The following is a 19,326-nucleotide window of genomic DNA, read 5'->3' on the forward strand; positions in this document are numbered from 1 at the left end:
TCCGGGAATCAACAAATAACATTGCTTAACAATGCTTGATGTATGCAGTGCACAAGTGGCATTTCTTTAAAAAAAATTGCTTCATGTATTTGTTATCTGTTTCTGCTTTTCATAGGAGGAACTCTCTGGAATGAAAAATCGGGTACAAGTAGTTGTGCTTGAAAACGAGAGGCTCCAACAAGAGCTGAAATCGCAAAAAGAAGAGGAGGAAACAATGAGGGAACAAACGCTTCTGGATGCCTCTGTGAGCATTTTTTAAAACCATACAACTAAAACGTATAGTTTGAATGTTGCCTTCTTAACTGCTTAGGTGTTTTTTTTTCCCCTGAAGTTTGACAGACGTATGGCGTTGGTATTCACTTGGGGCCTCAAAAATTAAAATTCACTGCGGCAGAATGAATCTTTGGATGAGATGATGTAGTGAAGCCTAACATGGCCTCTGGTTTCCTCTGCGAGCATACCGTGTATGTTTTTTCCTTATGGCAAGAGCAGATCTGCAAACAGGAAGTGTGTTATATAGGAAGGATTTTGTTGAATCCAGCAGCTGTTCAGAACTGTAGCTTAGATTTCTGTTGTATTTCTCTACATTTTCTTTGAACTTTAAATTCCAATAAGTCTGGTGTGGCAGGAGGAACACTGACCTGAAGGTCCAGGAGTCAAAATGTTACTCTTCCCATTGCCCCTACCAAGCCAGCTGTTGGAGTTCCCATTGTAGCTCAGTGGGTTAGCAGTCCGATGCACAGTGTCCATGAGGATGTGGGTTCGATCCCTGGCCTCCCTCGGTGGGTTAAGGATCTGGCATTGCTGTGGATGTGGTGTAGGCCAGCAGCTCAGCTCCAGTTCCACAGCTTGCCCAGGGAACTTCCATATGCCACAGGTGTGGCCATAAAAAGAAAAACAGAACAAAACAAAAAAAAACCAAGCTGGGTGTTCTGCAAATAATCGTATAGGACTTTGAAGAAGCATAGCTTAAACCTCATCATTCTGCTGTTTGTTTGTTGGCAGTTTGAGAAATTCACCAATATTAGCAGTTCTTAACCTTGAGTGTGAGTGACAGTCATTTGGGATACCTGTTGACAGCACAGATCCCTGGGTTTCATCGCCTGAGAGTCTGATTCAGTTGGTCTGGGTTAAGTCTTTGAGTTAAAAATACGAATTATGGGAGTTCCCGTTGTGGTGCAGCGGAAACAAATCCAACTAGGAACCATGAGGTTGCAGGTGTGATCCCTGGCCTCGCTCAGTTAAGGATCCGGCATTGCCCTGGGCTGTGGTGTAGGTTGAAGACAAGGCTCGGATCTGGCGTTGCTGTGGCTGTGGTGTAGGCTGGCAGCAGTAGCTCCGATTAGACCCCTAACCTGGGAACCTCCATGTGCAACGGGTGTGGCCCTAAAAAGCAAAAAAATAAAAATATAAATTATGAACAAGTTGCCAAAGTGAGTCTGATATCAGTGGACCACATTTTGAGGAACAGAGAATTAGATGGTCTTTATTCTGTGACAGAAAGTGTTTGTGATAGTTTTTAAATAGTGTTTAAACCTAATATCGCCTCATGACTTGTCAGAGATACTTTCTCCTTCACAATGTTTTTCAAGCCTTTGCCATAGGATATAGTTCACCACAGCTTGTTCTGCTTTTTGAGACAAATGCAACTTTCCACGGGGAAGTTTTAATACTTGCCTGTTGCAGCTTTGTTTTGCTGTGGTTTTTGGTGGTTTTGACTTTGTTGTCGTTAGTAAATCTGTTCTGATTAGAAAAAAAAATATGACTGTTTTAATGTTTCACTGAGGCGTCCTCTAATTTTTGTCTGTGAAGTTTTTTTATTAACCTGACCTGATATTTTAGTCATAATCCTTGAGTTCCTTGTTCAAGTTTGCTATTTAGAAGTATCTGAACATGGTACCTCTGAATAATAAAGTGGGCTGATTAACATTTCTGTTTATTTCTCTGCAGTTACATTTCACTTGATGACCAGATATTTTTCCTTCACTGTATAACTTTTCCTATATATTTATTTTATATTATATTATTAGTATTAGTACTTAAAAATTCCACCTTGGTTGCTTATTATTTTGGTGTCAATTTAAAAGTGATACAACCATATCAAAAGTACTTAGAAGTAGCTGTTTTGTAAAATAAGTAAATTCTTTTGCTCTTCCTCAAAATAGGCAGCAAACAGTGACTCAGTTATTCATAGTGTTCAATATTTATATGATGGCAAAGAAGTAGAAGAAGGGGAAGTGAAGGAAGAAAGGAAATTAGGCAGACAAGTGAATCAGAGGGCAGAAGTGAGTAAGCAAAAGGGGAAGGAAATGATGGTCCAAGCGCACATGCTTTGCCATATGAGCAAAGGACACTTGCTGAAGAAAGCTACGCACATGCAGATTATAGGAAGGATAAAGTGGTACAGAGATTATTTTTTGAAAAAAAATCACACGAGCTAAAATATAATGTAAATATTGAAATGATTATTGCAGATAGGTCAGGTGACTTCAATAATCTGTTGAATGTTGGTCTTCTCTGTTATTTTATTATTAATAATATTGTTGGAGTTCCCATTGTGGGTCAGCACTATCGAACCCGACTAGTAACCATGAGGTTGCTGGTTCAATCCTTGGCCCTGCACAGTAGGTTAAGGATCCGGCAATTGCAGTGAGCTGCAGTGTGGGTCACAGGTACTGCTCGGATCTGCTGTGGCTGTGGCTGTGGTGTAGGCTGGCAGCTGCAGCTCCGATTGGACCCCTAGCCTGGAACTTCCATATGCCACATGTGTGGCCCTAAAAAGCAAGCAAACAAACAAAAACAATATTATTACCCCAACTTTTTACTTGTGTAGGTGAACGGAGGCATTTCAGCAGCCTATGCTTGGTGCTCTATTGAGAGTTTTAGTGTGAATGAAACTATTTAGAATATCTTAAATATAAACAGATCAAGAGATACTATCTTTTGTTCTAAACTCTTTTTAATGAGTCTATTACCAGGTTGATGATAAATCTTGCCAAAGCTATTGGCAGACTTACATATGTATTGTCAATATTTCTCGTTACCTTTTAAAAAAGAATTGAAGTCGTTATGTAGTAATAATATTTATCGATGACTGGTTATGATGTGCCAGACACTTTATCAAATACTTTATTTACTTATATTATTTCAGTTTTATGATAGCCACACAAGGCAGATGATTAAAATAAGGTTCACAGCAGTTAAGTGCCAGAGTATCTGGTCTAATATCACAAAGCTAGGATTCAAACACAGGACTGTCTGACTCCCCAGATCCATTCACCTGGCCTCCAATTAGACCACCTTACTGCCTAGATTAGTAATATTGAGCCAAAGGATCTTTGTTCGCCGTGGAACTGGGACTTGGGTGGTAGCCTACACGACTTTTAGCCTATTTTATGACCTTGCACTTGAAGAAGCGAGCAGATTATTTTGTTCAAACTAAAACGGTTCAAAGAATATTTCATTTCCATCTCCATTTTTCATTGTCTTTCCTTCTTGAAGGGCTTTGTCTCTAGAGTTCAAACAATTTACCTCCCAGACCCTCATCTGACTCTCTAGCTTCATCTTCTGACATGCATTGCCTTGCACTTCAATCTTGAGTAATGCTGGATTGCTTAAAATTCTCTGGCGGGCACCATGCTCTTTAAGGCCCTGAGAGTTTTCTCATGATGTTCTCTCTTATTGGCCTGCCCTTCCCATCCAGCTTACTCTCTTTGACCCTTCAAAGTATCCCACCAAGGTCAGAACTTCTCCAGAAAACTTTCCGTGAATCTCCAGTTGCTCTCTGCATCCCTGTCGCCTCTGGCACTGTCCCCTGTGCACACCTCTGGTCTCACACTTGCCGTGTGGAATTGAAGTGATCTCTTTAAGTGCTTCTCTTCATTAGCCTGTAAACTCCTTGGGATAAGGTAGTCTTGCTCATTTTTACCTCCTAATCTCTTAGTACGGCGCCTGAGCATAATAGGTATTATACCAGTGTTTGCATTAAACTGAACCTCCAAAGAATATGGAAGAGCATCTCGGAGTACTGCTTGGATGACTGCAGTGTACCACGTTGTCACATGCTGTGACATCGCAGTGTCGTTCCATGCTTGAGGACGTGTCTCTGTTATGAATACGGCTGTCTCCTTTGGCCCTCAGCAGGAGTTCCATAATTACTTGTTGAAGAAATTAATATAAGTATTTTAGTTCTTGATTCTCACGTAAATTTCCCAGATCTTTGGGCTGCTTATTTCACTGAATGCTGAGAGAATGCCCAGGTTCGCAAACCGGCAGTGGGTACGCCACACTCAGTCTGCAGAGAGGTTTTATTCGTTTGAAAAAAATGACTCAATATTCAATAATGGTTCACATGCAAAGCCAGATGTCTGTCTCATTCTTTTGAAAAATCAGAAGATTTTCTGGGGATAAGTGTTCCGATTGACACATAGCAGCAATGATTGGACCTGAGTAGTGGCTACTTGCTGTGAAAGATCTGTCATGGTCCCCACTCCTTTTTGAATCCATGACACGCTGACCGCATGTTAGTTGCGTTTATCCCCATTTTTTAAAACTGAAGATAAATAATTTTCTGAAAAGCCAGAGGAGCATAAAGATTTAAGGCATGGACTCTGGAGCTAGATCACCAGGGTTCAGATCCTAGTTTGCCACTTATTAGCCACTTTCTGTCTCCATGACTTTTAGCAAATGACTCTGTGTGACTCAGTTTCCTTATCTGTGAAATGGAGAGATAACTGTCAAACTTACCTCCTATGGTTGTTGTAATGATTAAATGAGTAAATATATGTGGAGCACATAAAACAGTGTCTGGCACATAGTAGACATCATGTGTATTAAATATTATTATTAGTCATGCCTTTGTGAAATGTGGAAAATGAAGAGGCTTTTGCAAGGGAACAGGTCTTCAGAGAGGCGGGGATAGATTCATTTGTTCAATAAACTGATATCCAGCCCTCTTTGCTCATTTACGTTATTGCCTGTACCTGTAGGAATTTGACTTGGTAACACTTGCTATGAAATATGACCCTAGTAGCCTAAAAATGTAAAATAATTCTTCATTTGTATTTAGAAGGATCTGCTTTTTTAAAAAATTCCTTTCATCACAGGTAATAATCAGCATTCCACTTGCAAAGCATGCATGTTGATTTTAAAGTTAAAAGTCAATTGCAATTACTGTCATATTTCATTTTAGGGAAATGTGCAGAATTCTTGGATTACACCAGATGTAGATTCTAGGGTAGATGAAGCTGCCAGAAGATCACTTTCCCATGGCAATACAAATGTTATCAATGCTGCATGTGCTGGTGAGGCTGAAAAATGGAAGCTAGAACTGGTGAGTAGTTGGGTACTTTTCTCTTAGGCGTCTACTTTTTTGGTACTTTTTTATTGTGGTAAATTTACATAACTCAGCATTTCCTATTTTAACCATTTTAAAAATTTACCATTTAACCATTTCAAGTGTACGGTTCATTTGCACTAAGTACACTCACAATGTTGTGCAACCATCAACACTATTCATTTCCAGAACTTTTTCATCATCCCCAAAACTCTGTACCCATTAAATAATAACTCCCATTCTCCCCCCTCCCCAAATCCTTAGTAACCTTTTCTACTTCCTGTCTTTATGAATTTGCCTATTCTGGGTACTTCATATAAGTGGAATCAAACAGTATTTCTCCATTTATGTCTGGCTTATTTTGTTTAGGATAGAGTTTTCAGGGTTCATCCGTGTTGTAATATGTATCCTATGTTTTCTCTTTAAGGGTGAATAATATTCCATTGCACATGTATACCACACGTTCTTGATCCATTCACTTGTTAATGGATTTGGGTTTTTTCAACCTTTTGGCTGCTGCGAATAAGGCTGCAGTGAACATTGTTGCACAACTATCTGAGGCCCTACTTTCAAGGCTTTTAGGTATATACCCAGAAATGAAGTTGTTCATTCTTTTTTCTTTCTGCTTCGCTGACTCAGTTTCAGTTGTCTGTCTTCAAGTTCACTAATTTTTTGTTCTACTGCCCAGCTCTAAAATCCCTATAGTGAATTTTTCATTTTAGTTTTTGTTCTTCTCAGTTCCAGAATTTGTTCGGTTTCTTTTTATAATTCCCTTTCCTGGCTTCCTTTAGTTCTTTGTCCATGTTTTCGCTTAGTACTTAACTATGAGTACGTATTTAAGACAGTTTTATTTTATTTATTTATTTATTTTTTTTTTAGTAGTTATTTCCCCTATACAATTTTTTTTTTCTGCTATGCAGCATGGTGACCCAGTTACACATACATGTACACATTTCTATTTTCACACATCATCACACTCCATCATAAGTGACTAGACATAGTTCCCAGTTCTGCACAGCAGGATCTCATGCTTATCCATTCCAAATGCAATAGTTTGTGTCTATTAGCTCCAAGCTCCCCACCCACCCTACTCCCTCTCTCTCCCCCTGGGCAACCTCAAGTCTATTCTCCAAGTCCATGATTTTCTTTTCTGCGAAAGGTTCATTTGTGCCTTATATTAGATTCCAGATACTGCAATGAATATGCGGGTACATGTAAGACAGTTGATTTAAAGTTTTTGTCTAGTACGTCTGATGTCTGTAGTTTCATGAGCATGGGTTCTGCCGATTTATTCTATGTTGAGTAAGCCATTTTTTTCTTTTTTTTTAAATGGTTGGTGATTTTTGTTGTTGTTAAAAGTTGGGCATTGAACTGTTATACTGTGGTACCTCTGGGAATCAGATGCCCCATTTTTCTAAGGTTTTCCGTCTTTTTTATTGTTGAAGGTCGTATTAGTCTTTTTGAGGGTTTTCCAAACTACTGCTGTAAAAACTTGTCATGTGTGATCATTGAGGTTTCATTAGCTCACTCATTTGTTTGACAGAGATTTTCTTGAATGCTAGGAGCTGAAACAAACAAACAACAATGACAACAGAAACACCAAAACGTCCCCCCACCACCAAATGTAAGAACTAACTCTCCCAGCCTCTTGAAGTTTGGCTGTGCTGGGATATTCATTCACCATTCAGCTAGGCTTGCTCTGAGCCTAGAGAGCAACCTGAAGGGAAAACTTAAGGTCTTCTCAGCACTTTTCTGACCATGCTTCTTCCCTGAGCATGTTGATGGCTTTCTAATTTCCCCATATATACAGATGCTTTTTTTTTTTAGGGCTGAATGAGTAGCGTATGGAAGCCCCCAGGCTAAGGGTCAAATCGGAGCTGTGGCCACCAGCCTACACCACAGCCACAGCAACAGGAGATCCGAGCTGCCTCTGTGACCTACACCACAGCTCACAGCAATGCCGGATCCTTAACCCACTGAGCGAGGCCAGGCATTGAACCTGCATCCTCATGAATGCTACTTGGGTTTGTTACCACTGAGCCATGACAGGAACTCTTACACAGATGCTTTTGAATGTCCTAATTTCCCAAAGATTCTAAAATAATTCTAAGAGAAAATGATACTTTTAAGTCCTTTCATCTGTTTAAAAATAACACTCTAAACAGAATGTTCCAGGGGAAGATAAGATGAATCATAGGTCAGCTCTCATTGTCATCTACAGGTGTCACTGTTAGAGTTTTCTAAAGGCTCGTTCTGGTCCCAGTCTTCCTGTACTTTCTTGTTCCTTAATCCAAGATATATTCTACTATTTAGGAATGAATTCCTTTTAAAAAACAATCTGAAAGACTAAATAAGTTGTATGATTTTTTTTCCCTAGCTGAATTTGCGATGATAACTGTCTAATCCCCGTAGGATAAAGACCGAACTTCCAAGTCATCTGCACTTTGCCTCAGACTACCTTTCTGGACCCACTTCTCACTCTGCTGTCACTCTGACAAGTGTTGGCTGTAAGCGTTAGGGCCTCTCACTATTTGCTGCTTTATAAACTTCCTACCCAGTGTCTTTTCTCTCTGAAGAATTGACTTCAGCTTTTGCAGTTATCCTTCCCTGAAATGTTTCCTTCTTGTCCTCTACCTGATAAAATGTCTCCAGCCTGCCACACTTAGTTCAGATGTTCTCTTTTATTCTACCTTCCATTGTTTCCATTCCTCCTTTTCCCACATTAGCATTAATTCCCCTCTTACGTATTCTCTTAGTGTTTTGTTTAACTATTATGGATTCATTTTTCAATCCTGTTTGTGTCAATGGTCAGTCTCTGCATCTGTGTGCTTCAGATCTTTCTCATTTTTTCCCCCAGGGCTTTCACTCCTGCATTTGTCTTCTCTTGCTGTTGTATCTTTTCTCCCTCTTTTTTCTATTTTTTTATTTTTGTCTTTTCTAGGGCTGCACCCACGGCATATGGAGGTTCCCAGGCTAGGGGTCAAATCGGAGCTGTAGCCTCTGGCCTACACCACAGCCACAGCCACACGGGATCCTTAACCCCACTAAGTGAGGCCAGGGATCGAACCCGCAACCTCATGGTTCCTACTCGGATTCGTTAACCACTGAGCCATGACAGGAACTCCCTTTTCTCCCTCTTGACTAGGTTATTTTCAGCAAAATGTGTGCTTTACTAACTCCCATCTTAAAGAAAAAAAAAAAACAAAATATATTCTGTGGATTATACATTCCCATTGAATTATCACCCTGTTATTGCTCGCTTCATACACAATCTTGCCAAGCAGTTGCCTGCATTCATGCTCTGTTCCTCCCCTCCCATTCTCTCGTCAACTTACTTCATTTGAGCGTCTATCCTCTGTGTTCCCATAACCTTTTATTTTGAGGTCATTAATAACCCTAGTCTTCCTTTTCCTGAACCTTGCAGCAGCATTGTGTCATATGTACATCAGTTGATCATGGCATCATTCGATGTTTCTAATGACACAATTTAACTAAATTCAGGAAAAAAGTATGCAAAACAAAAACACAGCTTACTGATTTGTCTCTAAATGAACAACCACGTCACTGTCACCGGTAAGATAGATCACATTACCAAGTCCCAGAATGCCGGAGGCCAGCTCCAGCGGCCAGGGAGTGTACACTTTTCCTGAAGGAGAGGGACGTGCGTCAGCTTTTGCAACAGAGACAGCCTCTTTGTCCCTTCTTTCAGGGCGCTGGACTGCTCACATTTTATTGGCATAAGTGGTTGATTATATAGACAGTTTCTAACTACAGATTACATCATAGTGTTAAAAGTACATCAGTTAACTTTTACATGGTACGGCAGCTATACATCACGTTCTAAGATCTTTGTCTTCACTAAATTTAGTGAGTACAATTTAAGGGCAATTAGGTACAATACATCATGTGGAAAGGAGGAGACTCAGTACAAATCATCCCATGGCCAGCCAGTCTCCACAAGTTGAAGAGGTCACAGACGCAAGAATGTGGCATTCACAAATCTTGTTTTCAGACTGGTGCTTATCTTTAAAGCGTTATGGCAAGGAGACAGTGTAAGAAAATATAAACCAACTTAACTAGATATCACTTAAAAGCTTCTATAACTCATAGCTAGGTGTCTTTTGATCAAGAATAATATATGTTTAACTTCTATGAACCTCACTGAAATCCTAACTCTAAAGTTTACTGTATAACTAGTTAGTAGCTAAACACTATGTTTTAATTAAGTTGGATTTAAGTAGCAGAAAGTCCTTTAGGATGAAATTCTTATTATATTATTGTTGTAATTTTGTTAAATCACAAATCACCACAGGAAAATAAGAATGGAAAATAAGAATAATAAGTAAACAATCAGGAAAGACTGAGGAAAACTGAATAACAAATAAAACAGCAGGAAAGACTAGGTCACCCGAGAAACAATCCACGTTCTCCGGCGCAAACATGGAAATGGTTTTCCCAGGAAAGCCCCAGTTCTTCCCCATCAACATCAACATGAGAGCCGTGTAACCCGAGGCCTGCCCTCGGCTTGTGTACAGGCAGGCTTTCATCCTGACCAGAAGCCCACCTTTGGCATGTACCGTTCAGGCAGGCTTTTATCCCGACCAGAAGCCCACCTTCGGCTTATACCGTTCAGGTGAGCTCCCTTCCTTGATTAGGAACCTGCCTTCAGGTTTTTCTGCCGTCAAGCAAGGTCCTTTTTTTGAGTCCCTGCATCTTCTCGGCTCCCCACACCAGAAGCCCTTTTTATGCCCACTCCCAATCACTGCCTGCTCTTTCTCTTAAAGCTAATCGCTGTCTGAACTTTTATGAAAATTGCCTGAGCATGCCTCTAAACACTGGTGTCAATTTCTGCCTGTGCTTTGTTTTGTTTTTGTCTTTTTAGGGCCGCACCAATGGCATATGGAAGTTCCCAGACTAGGGGTTGAATCGGAGCTATGGCCTCTGGCCTATACCACAGCCACAGCAGCACCAGATCCCAGCTGTGTCTGAAACCTACACCACAGCTCATGGCAAAGCTTGTTCCCTAATGCACTGAGCAAGGCCAGGGATCAAACCTGTGTCCTCATGGATACTAGTCAGATTCGTTTCCACTGAGCCACAATGGGAGCTCCTCTGCCTGGTTTTTATTTCTTGATTTTTTTTATTATTATTTTTTAAGATCATAGCTTTATTGACATGCCATACAATTGCCCCTTTATTTTTATTTTTTGTTTTTCATTTACTCAATGAATTTATCACATTTGTAGTTGTGCAATGATCATCACAATCCAGTTTTATAAGATTGCCATCCCATAACCCCAGCGCATCCCCCCACCCCCCCAAACTGTCTCCTCCAGAGACCATAAGTTTTTCAGTGTCTGTGAGTCACCATCTGTTCTGCAAAGAAGTTCTCTCTGTCCTTTTTTCAGATTCCACATGTCAGTGAAAGCATTGGATATTGGTGTCTCATTGTGTGGCTGACTTCACTTAGCATGATAGTTTCTAGGTCCATCCATGTTGCTAAAAATGCTGGTATTCCATTCCTTTTAATGACTGAGTAATACTCCATTGTGTATGTGTTCCACATCTTCTTGATCCACTCCTCTGTTGATAGAAATTTAGGTTGTTTCCATGTCTTGGCTATTGAAAATAAGGCTGCAATGAACATTGGAGTACATGTGTCTTTGTGAGTCATGGTTTTCTCTGGATAGATGCCCACGCGTGGGATTGCTGGATCAAATGGTAGTTCTATTCTTAGTTTTCTGAGGCATCTCCACACTGTTTTCCACAGTGGTTGCACCAATTTACATTCCCACCAACAGTGTACTAGTGTTCCTTTTTCTCCACACCCTCTCCAGCACTTCTTGTTTGTAGACTTTTGGACGATGGCCATTCTGGCTGGTTTAAGGTGGTACCTCAGAGTGGTTTTGATTTGCGTTTCTCTAATAATGAGTGATGTTGAATATCTTTTCATGTGTTTTTTGGCCATCTCTATGTCTTCTTTGGAGAACTGTCTGTTTAGATCTTCTGTCCATTTTTTGATGGGGTTGTTTGCTTTTTTGGTATTGAGCTGTAGGAGGTGTTTATAAATTTTGGAGATGAATCTCTTGTCAGTGGATTCATTTGCAAAGATTTTCTCCCATTCTGTGGGTTGTCTTTTCATTTTGTTGAGGGTTTCTGTTGCTGTGCAGAAGCTTTTAAGTTTGATTAGGTCCCATTTGTTTATTTTTGTTTTTACTGTCATTACTCTTAAGAGGTGGATCTGAGAAGATGTTGCTGTCGTTTATGTCAGAGAGTGTTTGGCCTATGTTTTCCTCTAAGAGTTTTATAGTGTCTGGTCTTGAATCCATTTGGAGTTTACTTTTGTGTATGGTGTTAGGGAGTGTTCTGATTTCATTCTTTTCCATGTGGCTGTCCAGTTTCCAAAGCAGCACTTATTGAAGGGACTGTCTTTTCTCCATTGTCTATTCTTGCCTCCTTTGTCATAGATTAGTTGGTTATAGGTACGTGAGTTTAATTCTGGGCTCTCTGTCCTGCTCCACTGATCTATGTTTCTGCCTTTGTGCCAGTACTATATGGTTTTGATGAGTGTTGCTTTGTAGTATAGTCTGAAGTCCGGGAGCCTGATTCCTTCAGCTCCATGTTTCTTTTTCAGGATGTCTTTGGCTATTCTGGGTCTTTTGTGCTTCCAAACAAACTTTAAAATATTTTGTTGGAGTTCTGTGAAAAATGTCCTTGGTAATTTGATAGGGATTGCATTGAATCTGTAGATTGCCTTGGGTAGTATAGTCATTTTGATAATATTAACTCTCCCAATCCACGAGCATGGTATGTTTTTCCATCTATTTGTGTCTTTGATTTCTTTCATCAGTGTCTTGTAGTTTTCAGAGTATAAGTCTTTTGACTCTTTAGGTAGGTTTACTCCAAGGTATTTTATTCTTTTGGATGCGATGGTAAATGGGATTGCTTCTCTAATTTCTCTTTCTGCTCTTTTATTGTTAGTGTATAGAAATGCCGTCAATTTCTGTGTATTAATTTTGTATCCTGCGACTTTGCCGAATTCATGGATGAGTTCTAACAGTTTTCTGGTAGTGTCTTGAGGATTCTCTAGGTATAGTATCATGTCATATGGAAATAGAGTTTTACTTCTTCCTTTCCAACTTGGATTCCTTTTATTTCTTTTTCTTCTCCTATTGACACGGCTAGGACTTCCAAAACTGTGTTTAACAGTAGTAGCAAGAGAGGACATCCTTGTCTTGTTCCTGATCTCAGCAGGAATTCTTTCAACTTTTCACCATTGAGAATGACGTTACCTGCGGGTTTGTCATATATGGCCTTTATTATGTTGAGGTAGATTCCCTCTATGCCCACTTTCTGAAGGTTTTTTTTTTTTTTTTTATCAGAAATGGGTGTTGGATTTTATTAGGCTTTTCTGTGTCTATCGAGAGGATCATATGCTTTTTATGCTTCAGTTTGTTAATATGGTGTATCACACTGATTGATTTTCGGATATTGAAGAACCCTTGCATCCCTGGGATAAATCCCACTTGATCATGATGTACAATCCTTTTAATGTATTGTTGGATGCGGTTTGCTAGTATTTCATTGAGGACTTTTGCATCGATGTTCATCAATGAAATTGGCCTGTAGTTTTCTTTTTTTGAGGTATCTTTGTCTGGTTTTGGTATGAGGGTGATGGTGGCCTCATAGAATGAGTTTGGGAGTGCTCCTTCCTCAGCATTTTTTGACATAGTTTCAGAAGGATAGGTATTAGCTCTTCTCTAAATGTTTGATAGAATTCTCCTCTGAAGCCATCTGATCCTGGACTTTTGTTTGTTGGAAGTTTTGAAATCACAGTTTCAATTTCAGTTCTTGTGATTGGTCCGTTCATCTTTTCTATTTTGTCTTGCTTTAGTCTTGGAACATTGTACTTTCCTAAGAATTTGTCCATTTCTTCTAGGTTTTCCGTTTTATTGGCATAGAGTTGCATATAGTAGTCTCTTAATGATCCTTTGTATTTCTGTGATGTCCGTTGTTATTTCTCCTTTTTCATTTATAGTTTTATTGATTTTAGTCTTCTCTCTTTTTTTCTTGATAAGTCTGGCTAAGGGTTTATCAATTTTGTTGATCTTTTCAAAGAACCAGCTTTTCGTTTCATTGATCTTTTCTATGGTTTTCTTTGTTTCTATTTCATTGATTTCTGCTCTGCTCTTTGTGATTTCTTTCCTTCTACTAACTTAGGTCTTGTCTGTTCTCTCTCGAGCTGCTTTAGATGTAAAGTTAGCTTGTTTATTTGGGCTTTTTCTTGTTTTCTGACGTGGGCTTGTATTGCTATAAACTTTCCCCTCAGAACGGCTTTTGCTGCATCCCACAGGTTTTGGAGTGTGGTATCTTCGTTGTCATTTGCTTCTAGGTATTTTTTAATTTCCTCTTTGATTTCTTCAGGGATCCATTGGTTGTTTAGTAGCATGTTATTCAGTCTCCACGTGTTGGTGATTTTTGCAGTTTTTTTCTTGTTGATGTCTAGTCGTATAGCGTTGTGGTGGGAAAATATGCTTGAAATTATTTCAATTCTCTTAAAGTTACTGAGGTTGGATTAGTGGCCCAAGATGTGATCCATCTTAGAGAATGTTCCATGTACACTTGAGAAGACTGTGTATTCTGTTGCTTTTGGATGGAAGGTCCTGTAAATATCTATTAAGTCCATCTGGTCTAATGCTTCATTCAGGGCCTGTGTTTCTTTATTGATTTTCTGTCTGGATGAGCTGTCCTTTGCTGTAAGTGGGGTGTCAAAGTCTCCCACTATGATTATCTTATTGTCAATTTATCCTTTTAAAGTTGTTAGCAGTTGCCTTATATATTGTGGTGAACCTATGTTTGGTGTGTAGATGTTTAAAATGTTTATATCATCTTCTTGGATTGATCCTTTGATCATTATGTAGTGACCCTCTTTGTCCCTTAAAATATTCTTCATTTTTAAGTCTATTTTGTCTGATATGAGTATTGCTACTCCAGCTTTCTTTTGATTCCCATTTGCATGAAATATTTTCTTCCATCCTCTCACTTTCAATTTGTATGTGTCCCTAGAAGTGAAGTGGGTCTCTTGAAGACAGCATATATATGGGTCTTGTTTTTGTATCCATTCAGCCAGTCTATGTCTTTTGGTTGGAGCGTTTAGTTGATTAACATTTAAGGTAATTATTGATATGTATGTTCTTATTGCCATTTTATTAATTACTTTGGATTTGTTTTTGTTGTTCTTTTTTCTTCCCTTCTTTTGTTTTCTCCTCTTCTGGTTTTATGATTAACTTTAGTGTTGTATTTGAGTGGATTTTTCGTGTTTGTTTGTGTATCAATTGTAGATTTTTGACTTGCAGTTATTCTGAAGTTTTGATGTAAGAGTCTATATGTATATGAGATTGTTTTAAGTTGTTCATCTCTTAATTGCAAGTGCATCTCCAGTGTCCTGCATTTGTACCCACCTCTTCTCATGATTTCTGATTTTGGTGGCATAATTGCTCATGGATGATTTCATATCTTTACTGTATATATCCCTTTACTGGTGAGCCTTGTCATTTGTGGTATTTTTGTTTCCTGTTGCTGTCTTTTCTTTTCTGCCTAGAGAAGTTCCTTCAGTATTTGTTGTAAGGCTGGTTTAGTGTTTCTGAATTCTCTCAGCTTTTGCTTATCTGTGAAGGTTTTGATTTCTTCTTCAAATCTGAACGAGAGCCTTGCTGGGTAGAGTCGTCTTGGTTGGGGGTTTTTTCCTTTCATGACGTTAAGTATATCATGCCACTCCCTTCTGGCCTGCAGAGTTTCAGCTGAAAAATCTGCCGATAACCTCATCGGGGTTCCCTTGTATGTGACTTGTTTCTTTTCCCTAGCTGCTTTCAAGATTTTCTCGTTGTCTTTAATTTTGGTCAGTTTGATTAATATGTGTCTTGGGGTGTTCCTCCTTGGGTTTATTTTATATGGTACTTGATGTGCTTCCTGGATTTGAGTGAGGGAAGTTTTCCATGTGAGGGAAGTTTTCGGCTATTATCTCTTGGAATATTTTTTCTGTCCCCTTCTCTCTCACTTCCCCTTCTGGCACCCCTATAATACGGATGTTGGTGCGTTTAACATTGTCCCAGAGTTCTCTGAGACTCTCTTCATTTTTTTTTTCAATCTTTTTTCTCTTTTCTGTTCCGAATCCGTAATTTCCACTAATCTGTCCTCCACCTCGCTTATTCGTTCTTCTGCCTCCTGTATTCTGTTAGCTGCTTCTAGTGCATTTTTTATTTCAGTTATTGTATTTTGCATCTCTTCTTGTTTAAGTTTTATATCTTGTAGCTCTTTGGTCAGTGTTTCCTGTAAGTTATCCATCTTTGCCTCCAGTTTATTTCCAATGTCTTGCATCATCTTCAGCATCAACAGTCTAAAGTCTTTTCCCTGGAGGCTGAGAATCTCCTCCTCACTTAGCTGTTTTTCTGGGATTTTTCCTTTCTCCCTCATCTGGGTTATAATCCTCTGTCTTTTCATTTTTATAGGTTTTTGGTGTGGTGACCTTCTTACAGATAATAGAGTTGTAGCCTCTCTTACTTCTGGTGTCTGCCCCCCTTGTGGCTGAAGTCAGTATGGGGGCTTGCTGTAGGCTTCCTGATGGGAGGGGCTGATGCCTGCCCACTGGTAGGTGGAGTTGATTCTTATCCCTCTGGTGGGTGGGGTTTAGTCTCTGGATGGAATTAGGGGCAGCTGTGTGCCTGAGGGGTCTTTAGGTAGCCTGTTTACTGAGATTGTTGTTTGCCCTAGGGCTTCTCAGCGCTGAGGGTGGGGCCAGATTTTCCCAAAAGGGTCACCTCCAGAGAAAGGCATGCTGCTGAATATTCCCAAGAGCTTTGTTTCCAATGTCCTTCCCTCACAACAAGCCACATTCACCCCTGTTTTCCCAGGATGTCCTCCAAGAAGTGCAGTCAGGTTTGACCCAGATTCCTATGGAGACCTCACTCTGCCCTGGGATCCAGTGCACATGAAAGTCTGTGTGCGCCTTTTAAGAATGGGGTCTCCATTTCCCCCAGTCCTGTGGAGCTCCTGTGCACAAGCCCTACTGGCCTTCAATGCCAGATGCTCCAGGGGCTCTTTCTCCCTGTGCCAGATCCCCGCACTTGGGAGTTTGATGTGGGGCTCAGAACTCTCACTCCTGTAGGTGAGTCTCTGTGAACCAGTTAGTTTCCAGTCTGTGGGGCTTCCCACCCAGGAGGTATATGGGGTTGTTTATATCATGTAATCGCCTCTCCTACCTCTTGATGTGGCCTCCTCTTTGTCTTCTGCAGTAGGATATCTTTTTGAAGGTTTCTTGTCCATTTGGTTGAAGATTGTTCAGCCTTTAGTTGTCAATTTTGTTGATTTTAGTAAAGAAGTTGAGCTCCAGTCCTTCTATTCTGCCGTCTTAATCCCATCTACAATTCTCCCCTGCCTGGATTTTAAAACATGATAAAAATTGAATCACATGTATGTATTCTTTTGTGTCTAGCTTTTTTGTTCACATTGTATTTGTTAGATTCACATATGTTTTGTATGTGGTAGAAGTTTATTCATTTTCAATGAGGGGTGTATTGCATGAATATAACACATTTAATGTATCAGTTCCATGTTTGAAAGACATTTTTATTTTTTCAGTTAGGAGCTGTTGCCAATATTGCTGCTCCGAACATTCTTTCTTATGTCAGTTCGTGTGCATGGCACACATTTATGTTGAGTATGTACCTTGGGATGTTGTTGGTTTTAGGATATGGATATGTTTGATTTGAGTAGATAAGGGCAAACTTTTCCAGGGTGGCTTTTATAAGTTTACACCTCTGTCAGCAGTGTGTGTGACACCATAGCTGCATCTTCTTGCCAACACATGATATTATGTTTTTGGGGTGGGCTTACAGTGTTACCTCATTGTGGTTTTCATTTGCATTTCTCTGATTGCTCGTGTAATTGAATATCTTCTCCTATATTTATTGGCCATTTGATGTCTTCTTTTGTGAGATGCCTGTTCAAATATCCTTATTATTTTGAATTATCCAACATTGTTTTTTTTGAAAGTTCCTAATGGATACAAGTCTTTTGTTGGTTATATCTATTGAAACATATACCTAAAGAAATTTATCAAGAGAGTTCAAAGGCAAATTCTTGACTAGAATTTCTTCATTTTAATGTGGTCCAGTTTACCAGTGTTTTCCCTTTATGGTTTAGTGCTTTTTGTGTCCTATGTTGAAAAAAAATGCTTCCATGGACTATTCCTCCTCCATGAAAAAGAATGAAAGTGTGTCATTTGTAGCAACATAGATGGGCCTAGAGACTCTCATACTCAGCGAATTAAGTCAGACAGAAATACAAGCTATATGATACCACTTATATGCAAAATCTAAAAAATAGTACCAATGAATTTATACACAAGACAAAAATGGACTCACAGACATAGAAAATAAACTTACGGTTACCAAAGTGGAGGGGGACGGAAAGAGGGACAAATTAGGAATATGGGATTAACTACTACTTCTGCCATTAACTACTACTGTTAAAATACTTTTTGTATGGTAGTACAAACTACTATACGACTACAAACTACTATACAAAAAATCGATAAGCAAGTAGGATTTACTGTATAGCGCAGGGAACTATGTTCAGTAGCTTGTAATAACCTATAGTGGAATATAATCTGAAAATGTGTTTAACTGAAACACCTTGCTGTACACCTGAAACTAGCACAATATCATAAATCAACTATACTTCCATTAAAAAATGAAACAAAATTTAACTCTAAACCAAGAGAAAATTCTGTCAATTTTACTTTTATGCAGCTTTGTACTAAGTCTTTTCTGTCTTTGCTACTTGCTTACTCTTGTGCATGTGCTTATCTCTTACCTGTTTATTTGCAGTGTCTTTGTTTGTGATGCTCCCTTTTTCCATCCTTCAGAGTAATTTAAGATTAAATTCTGATAAAAAGATTTCAATGTCCATCCAATGCCGAAACTACATGAGTTCTTTATAAATTTATTTATTTATTTATTTGCTCTTTTTGTCTTTTTAGGGTCACACCCTCAGCATATGGAGGTTCCCAGGCTGGAGGTCCAATTGGAGGTATAGCCTCCAGCCTATGCCACAGCCACAGCAATTTGGAATCTGAGCCACGTCTGTGACCTACACCACAGCTCACGGTAGTGCCAGGTCCTTAACCCACTGAGCAAGGCCAGGGATTGAACCCGCATCCTCATGGATGTTAGTCGGGTTCTCTAATTGTGAGATACAACGGGAACTCCATACATGAGTTCTTTATACTAAGTAAAAGTCTTCATGTATTTGCTCTTCTCACTGGCCACCCTTACTTAATCAGCCCCTCTCTATAGTCACTCTTCCATCTAGCATTTTGCCGTCTACTGATACTAATCTGCATGCTTTCTCTAGTCTCTGTATCTTTTACTCTATTGGAAATTACACTTCAAGTCTTAGCATTTCCTGCAATGAAGCCTTTTCTACTTTTGTTCAGCTGAATTACAAGTTCCTGCCTCTCTGATTTCATTTTATTTTTTGTATTCTTCCTTAGACCAAATTATATCTAATTGAAATTGTTCTACTTCATCTTAGACTATAAGCTGCTGAAGGCTAGAGGCATCTTCATCTTAGATACCCAGTAAATATTTATTGAATTAGGAGTTCCTGTTGTAGCTCAGTGGTTAATGAACCTGACTGGTATCCATGAGGACACGGGTTCGATCCCTGGCCTTGCTTAGCAGGTTAAGGATCCAGGGTTGCCGTGAGCTGTGGTGTAGATGACAGATGCAGCTCAGATCCTGTGGTGCTATGGTGTAGGCCAGCAGCTGTAGCTCTGATTTGACCCCTATCCTGGGAACCTCCATATGCTGCGGGTGCGGCTCTCAAAAGACAAAAAGACAAAAAAAAACTTTAATAAAGTAATACCTAGGTATCAGCAGAGGCTTGTATATTGTATAGCAGTTAAGTCTGTCATCCTGTGATTTATAACT

The 19,326-nt window shown here is 39.5% G+C and overlaps 1 protein-coding gene across 10 annotated transcripts in view; it reads left to right on the forward strand.

Annotated features, from left to right (window-relative positions):
- Positions 1 to 19,326, forward strand: part of SDCCAG8 (SHH signaling and ciliogenesis regulator SDCCAG8) — a 250,606-nt gene that overhangs the window by 25,269 nt on the left and 206,011 nt on the right. For all 10 annotated transcript variants that reach the window (XR_007131197.1, XR_007131196.1, XR_007131195.1 and 7 more), the window contains exons 5-6: positions 116 to 244; positions 5,192 to 5,332. Coding sequence is in view for 7 of the 10 variants with exons in the window: in XM_047754910.1 (XP_047610866.1) it covers positions 116 to 244; positions 5,192 to 5,332 (270 nt within the window). In the remaining 3 variants the exon portion in view is untranslated. The remainder of the gene's footprint in view (positions 1 to 115; positions 245 to 5,191; positions 5,333 to 19,326) is intronic.

The sequence above is a fragment of the Phacochoerus africanus genome, chromosome 12, assembly GCF_016906955.1.
Source record: "Phacochoerus africanus isolate WHEZ1 chromosome 12, ROS_Pafr_v1, whole genome shotgun sequence".
In the NCBI taxonomy this organism is placed as follows: Eukaryota; Metazoa; Chordata; class Mammalia; order Artiodactyla; family Suidae; genus Phacochoerus; species Phacochoerus africanus.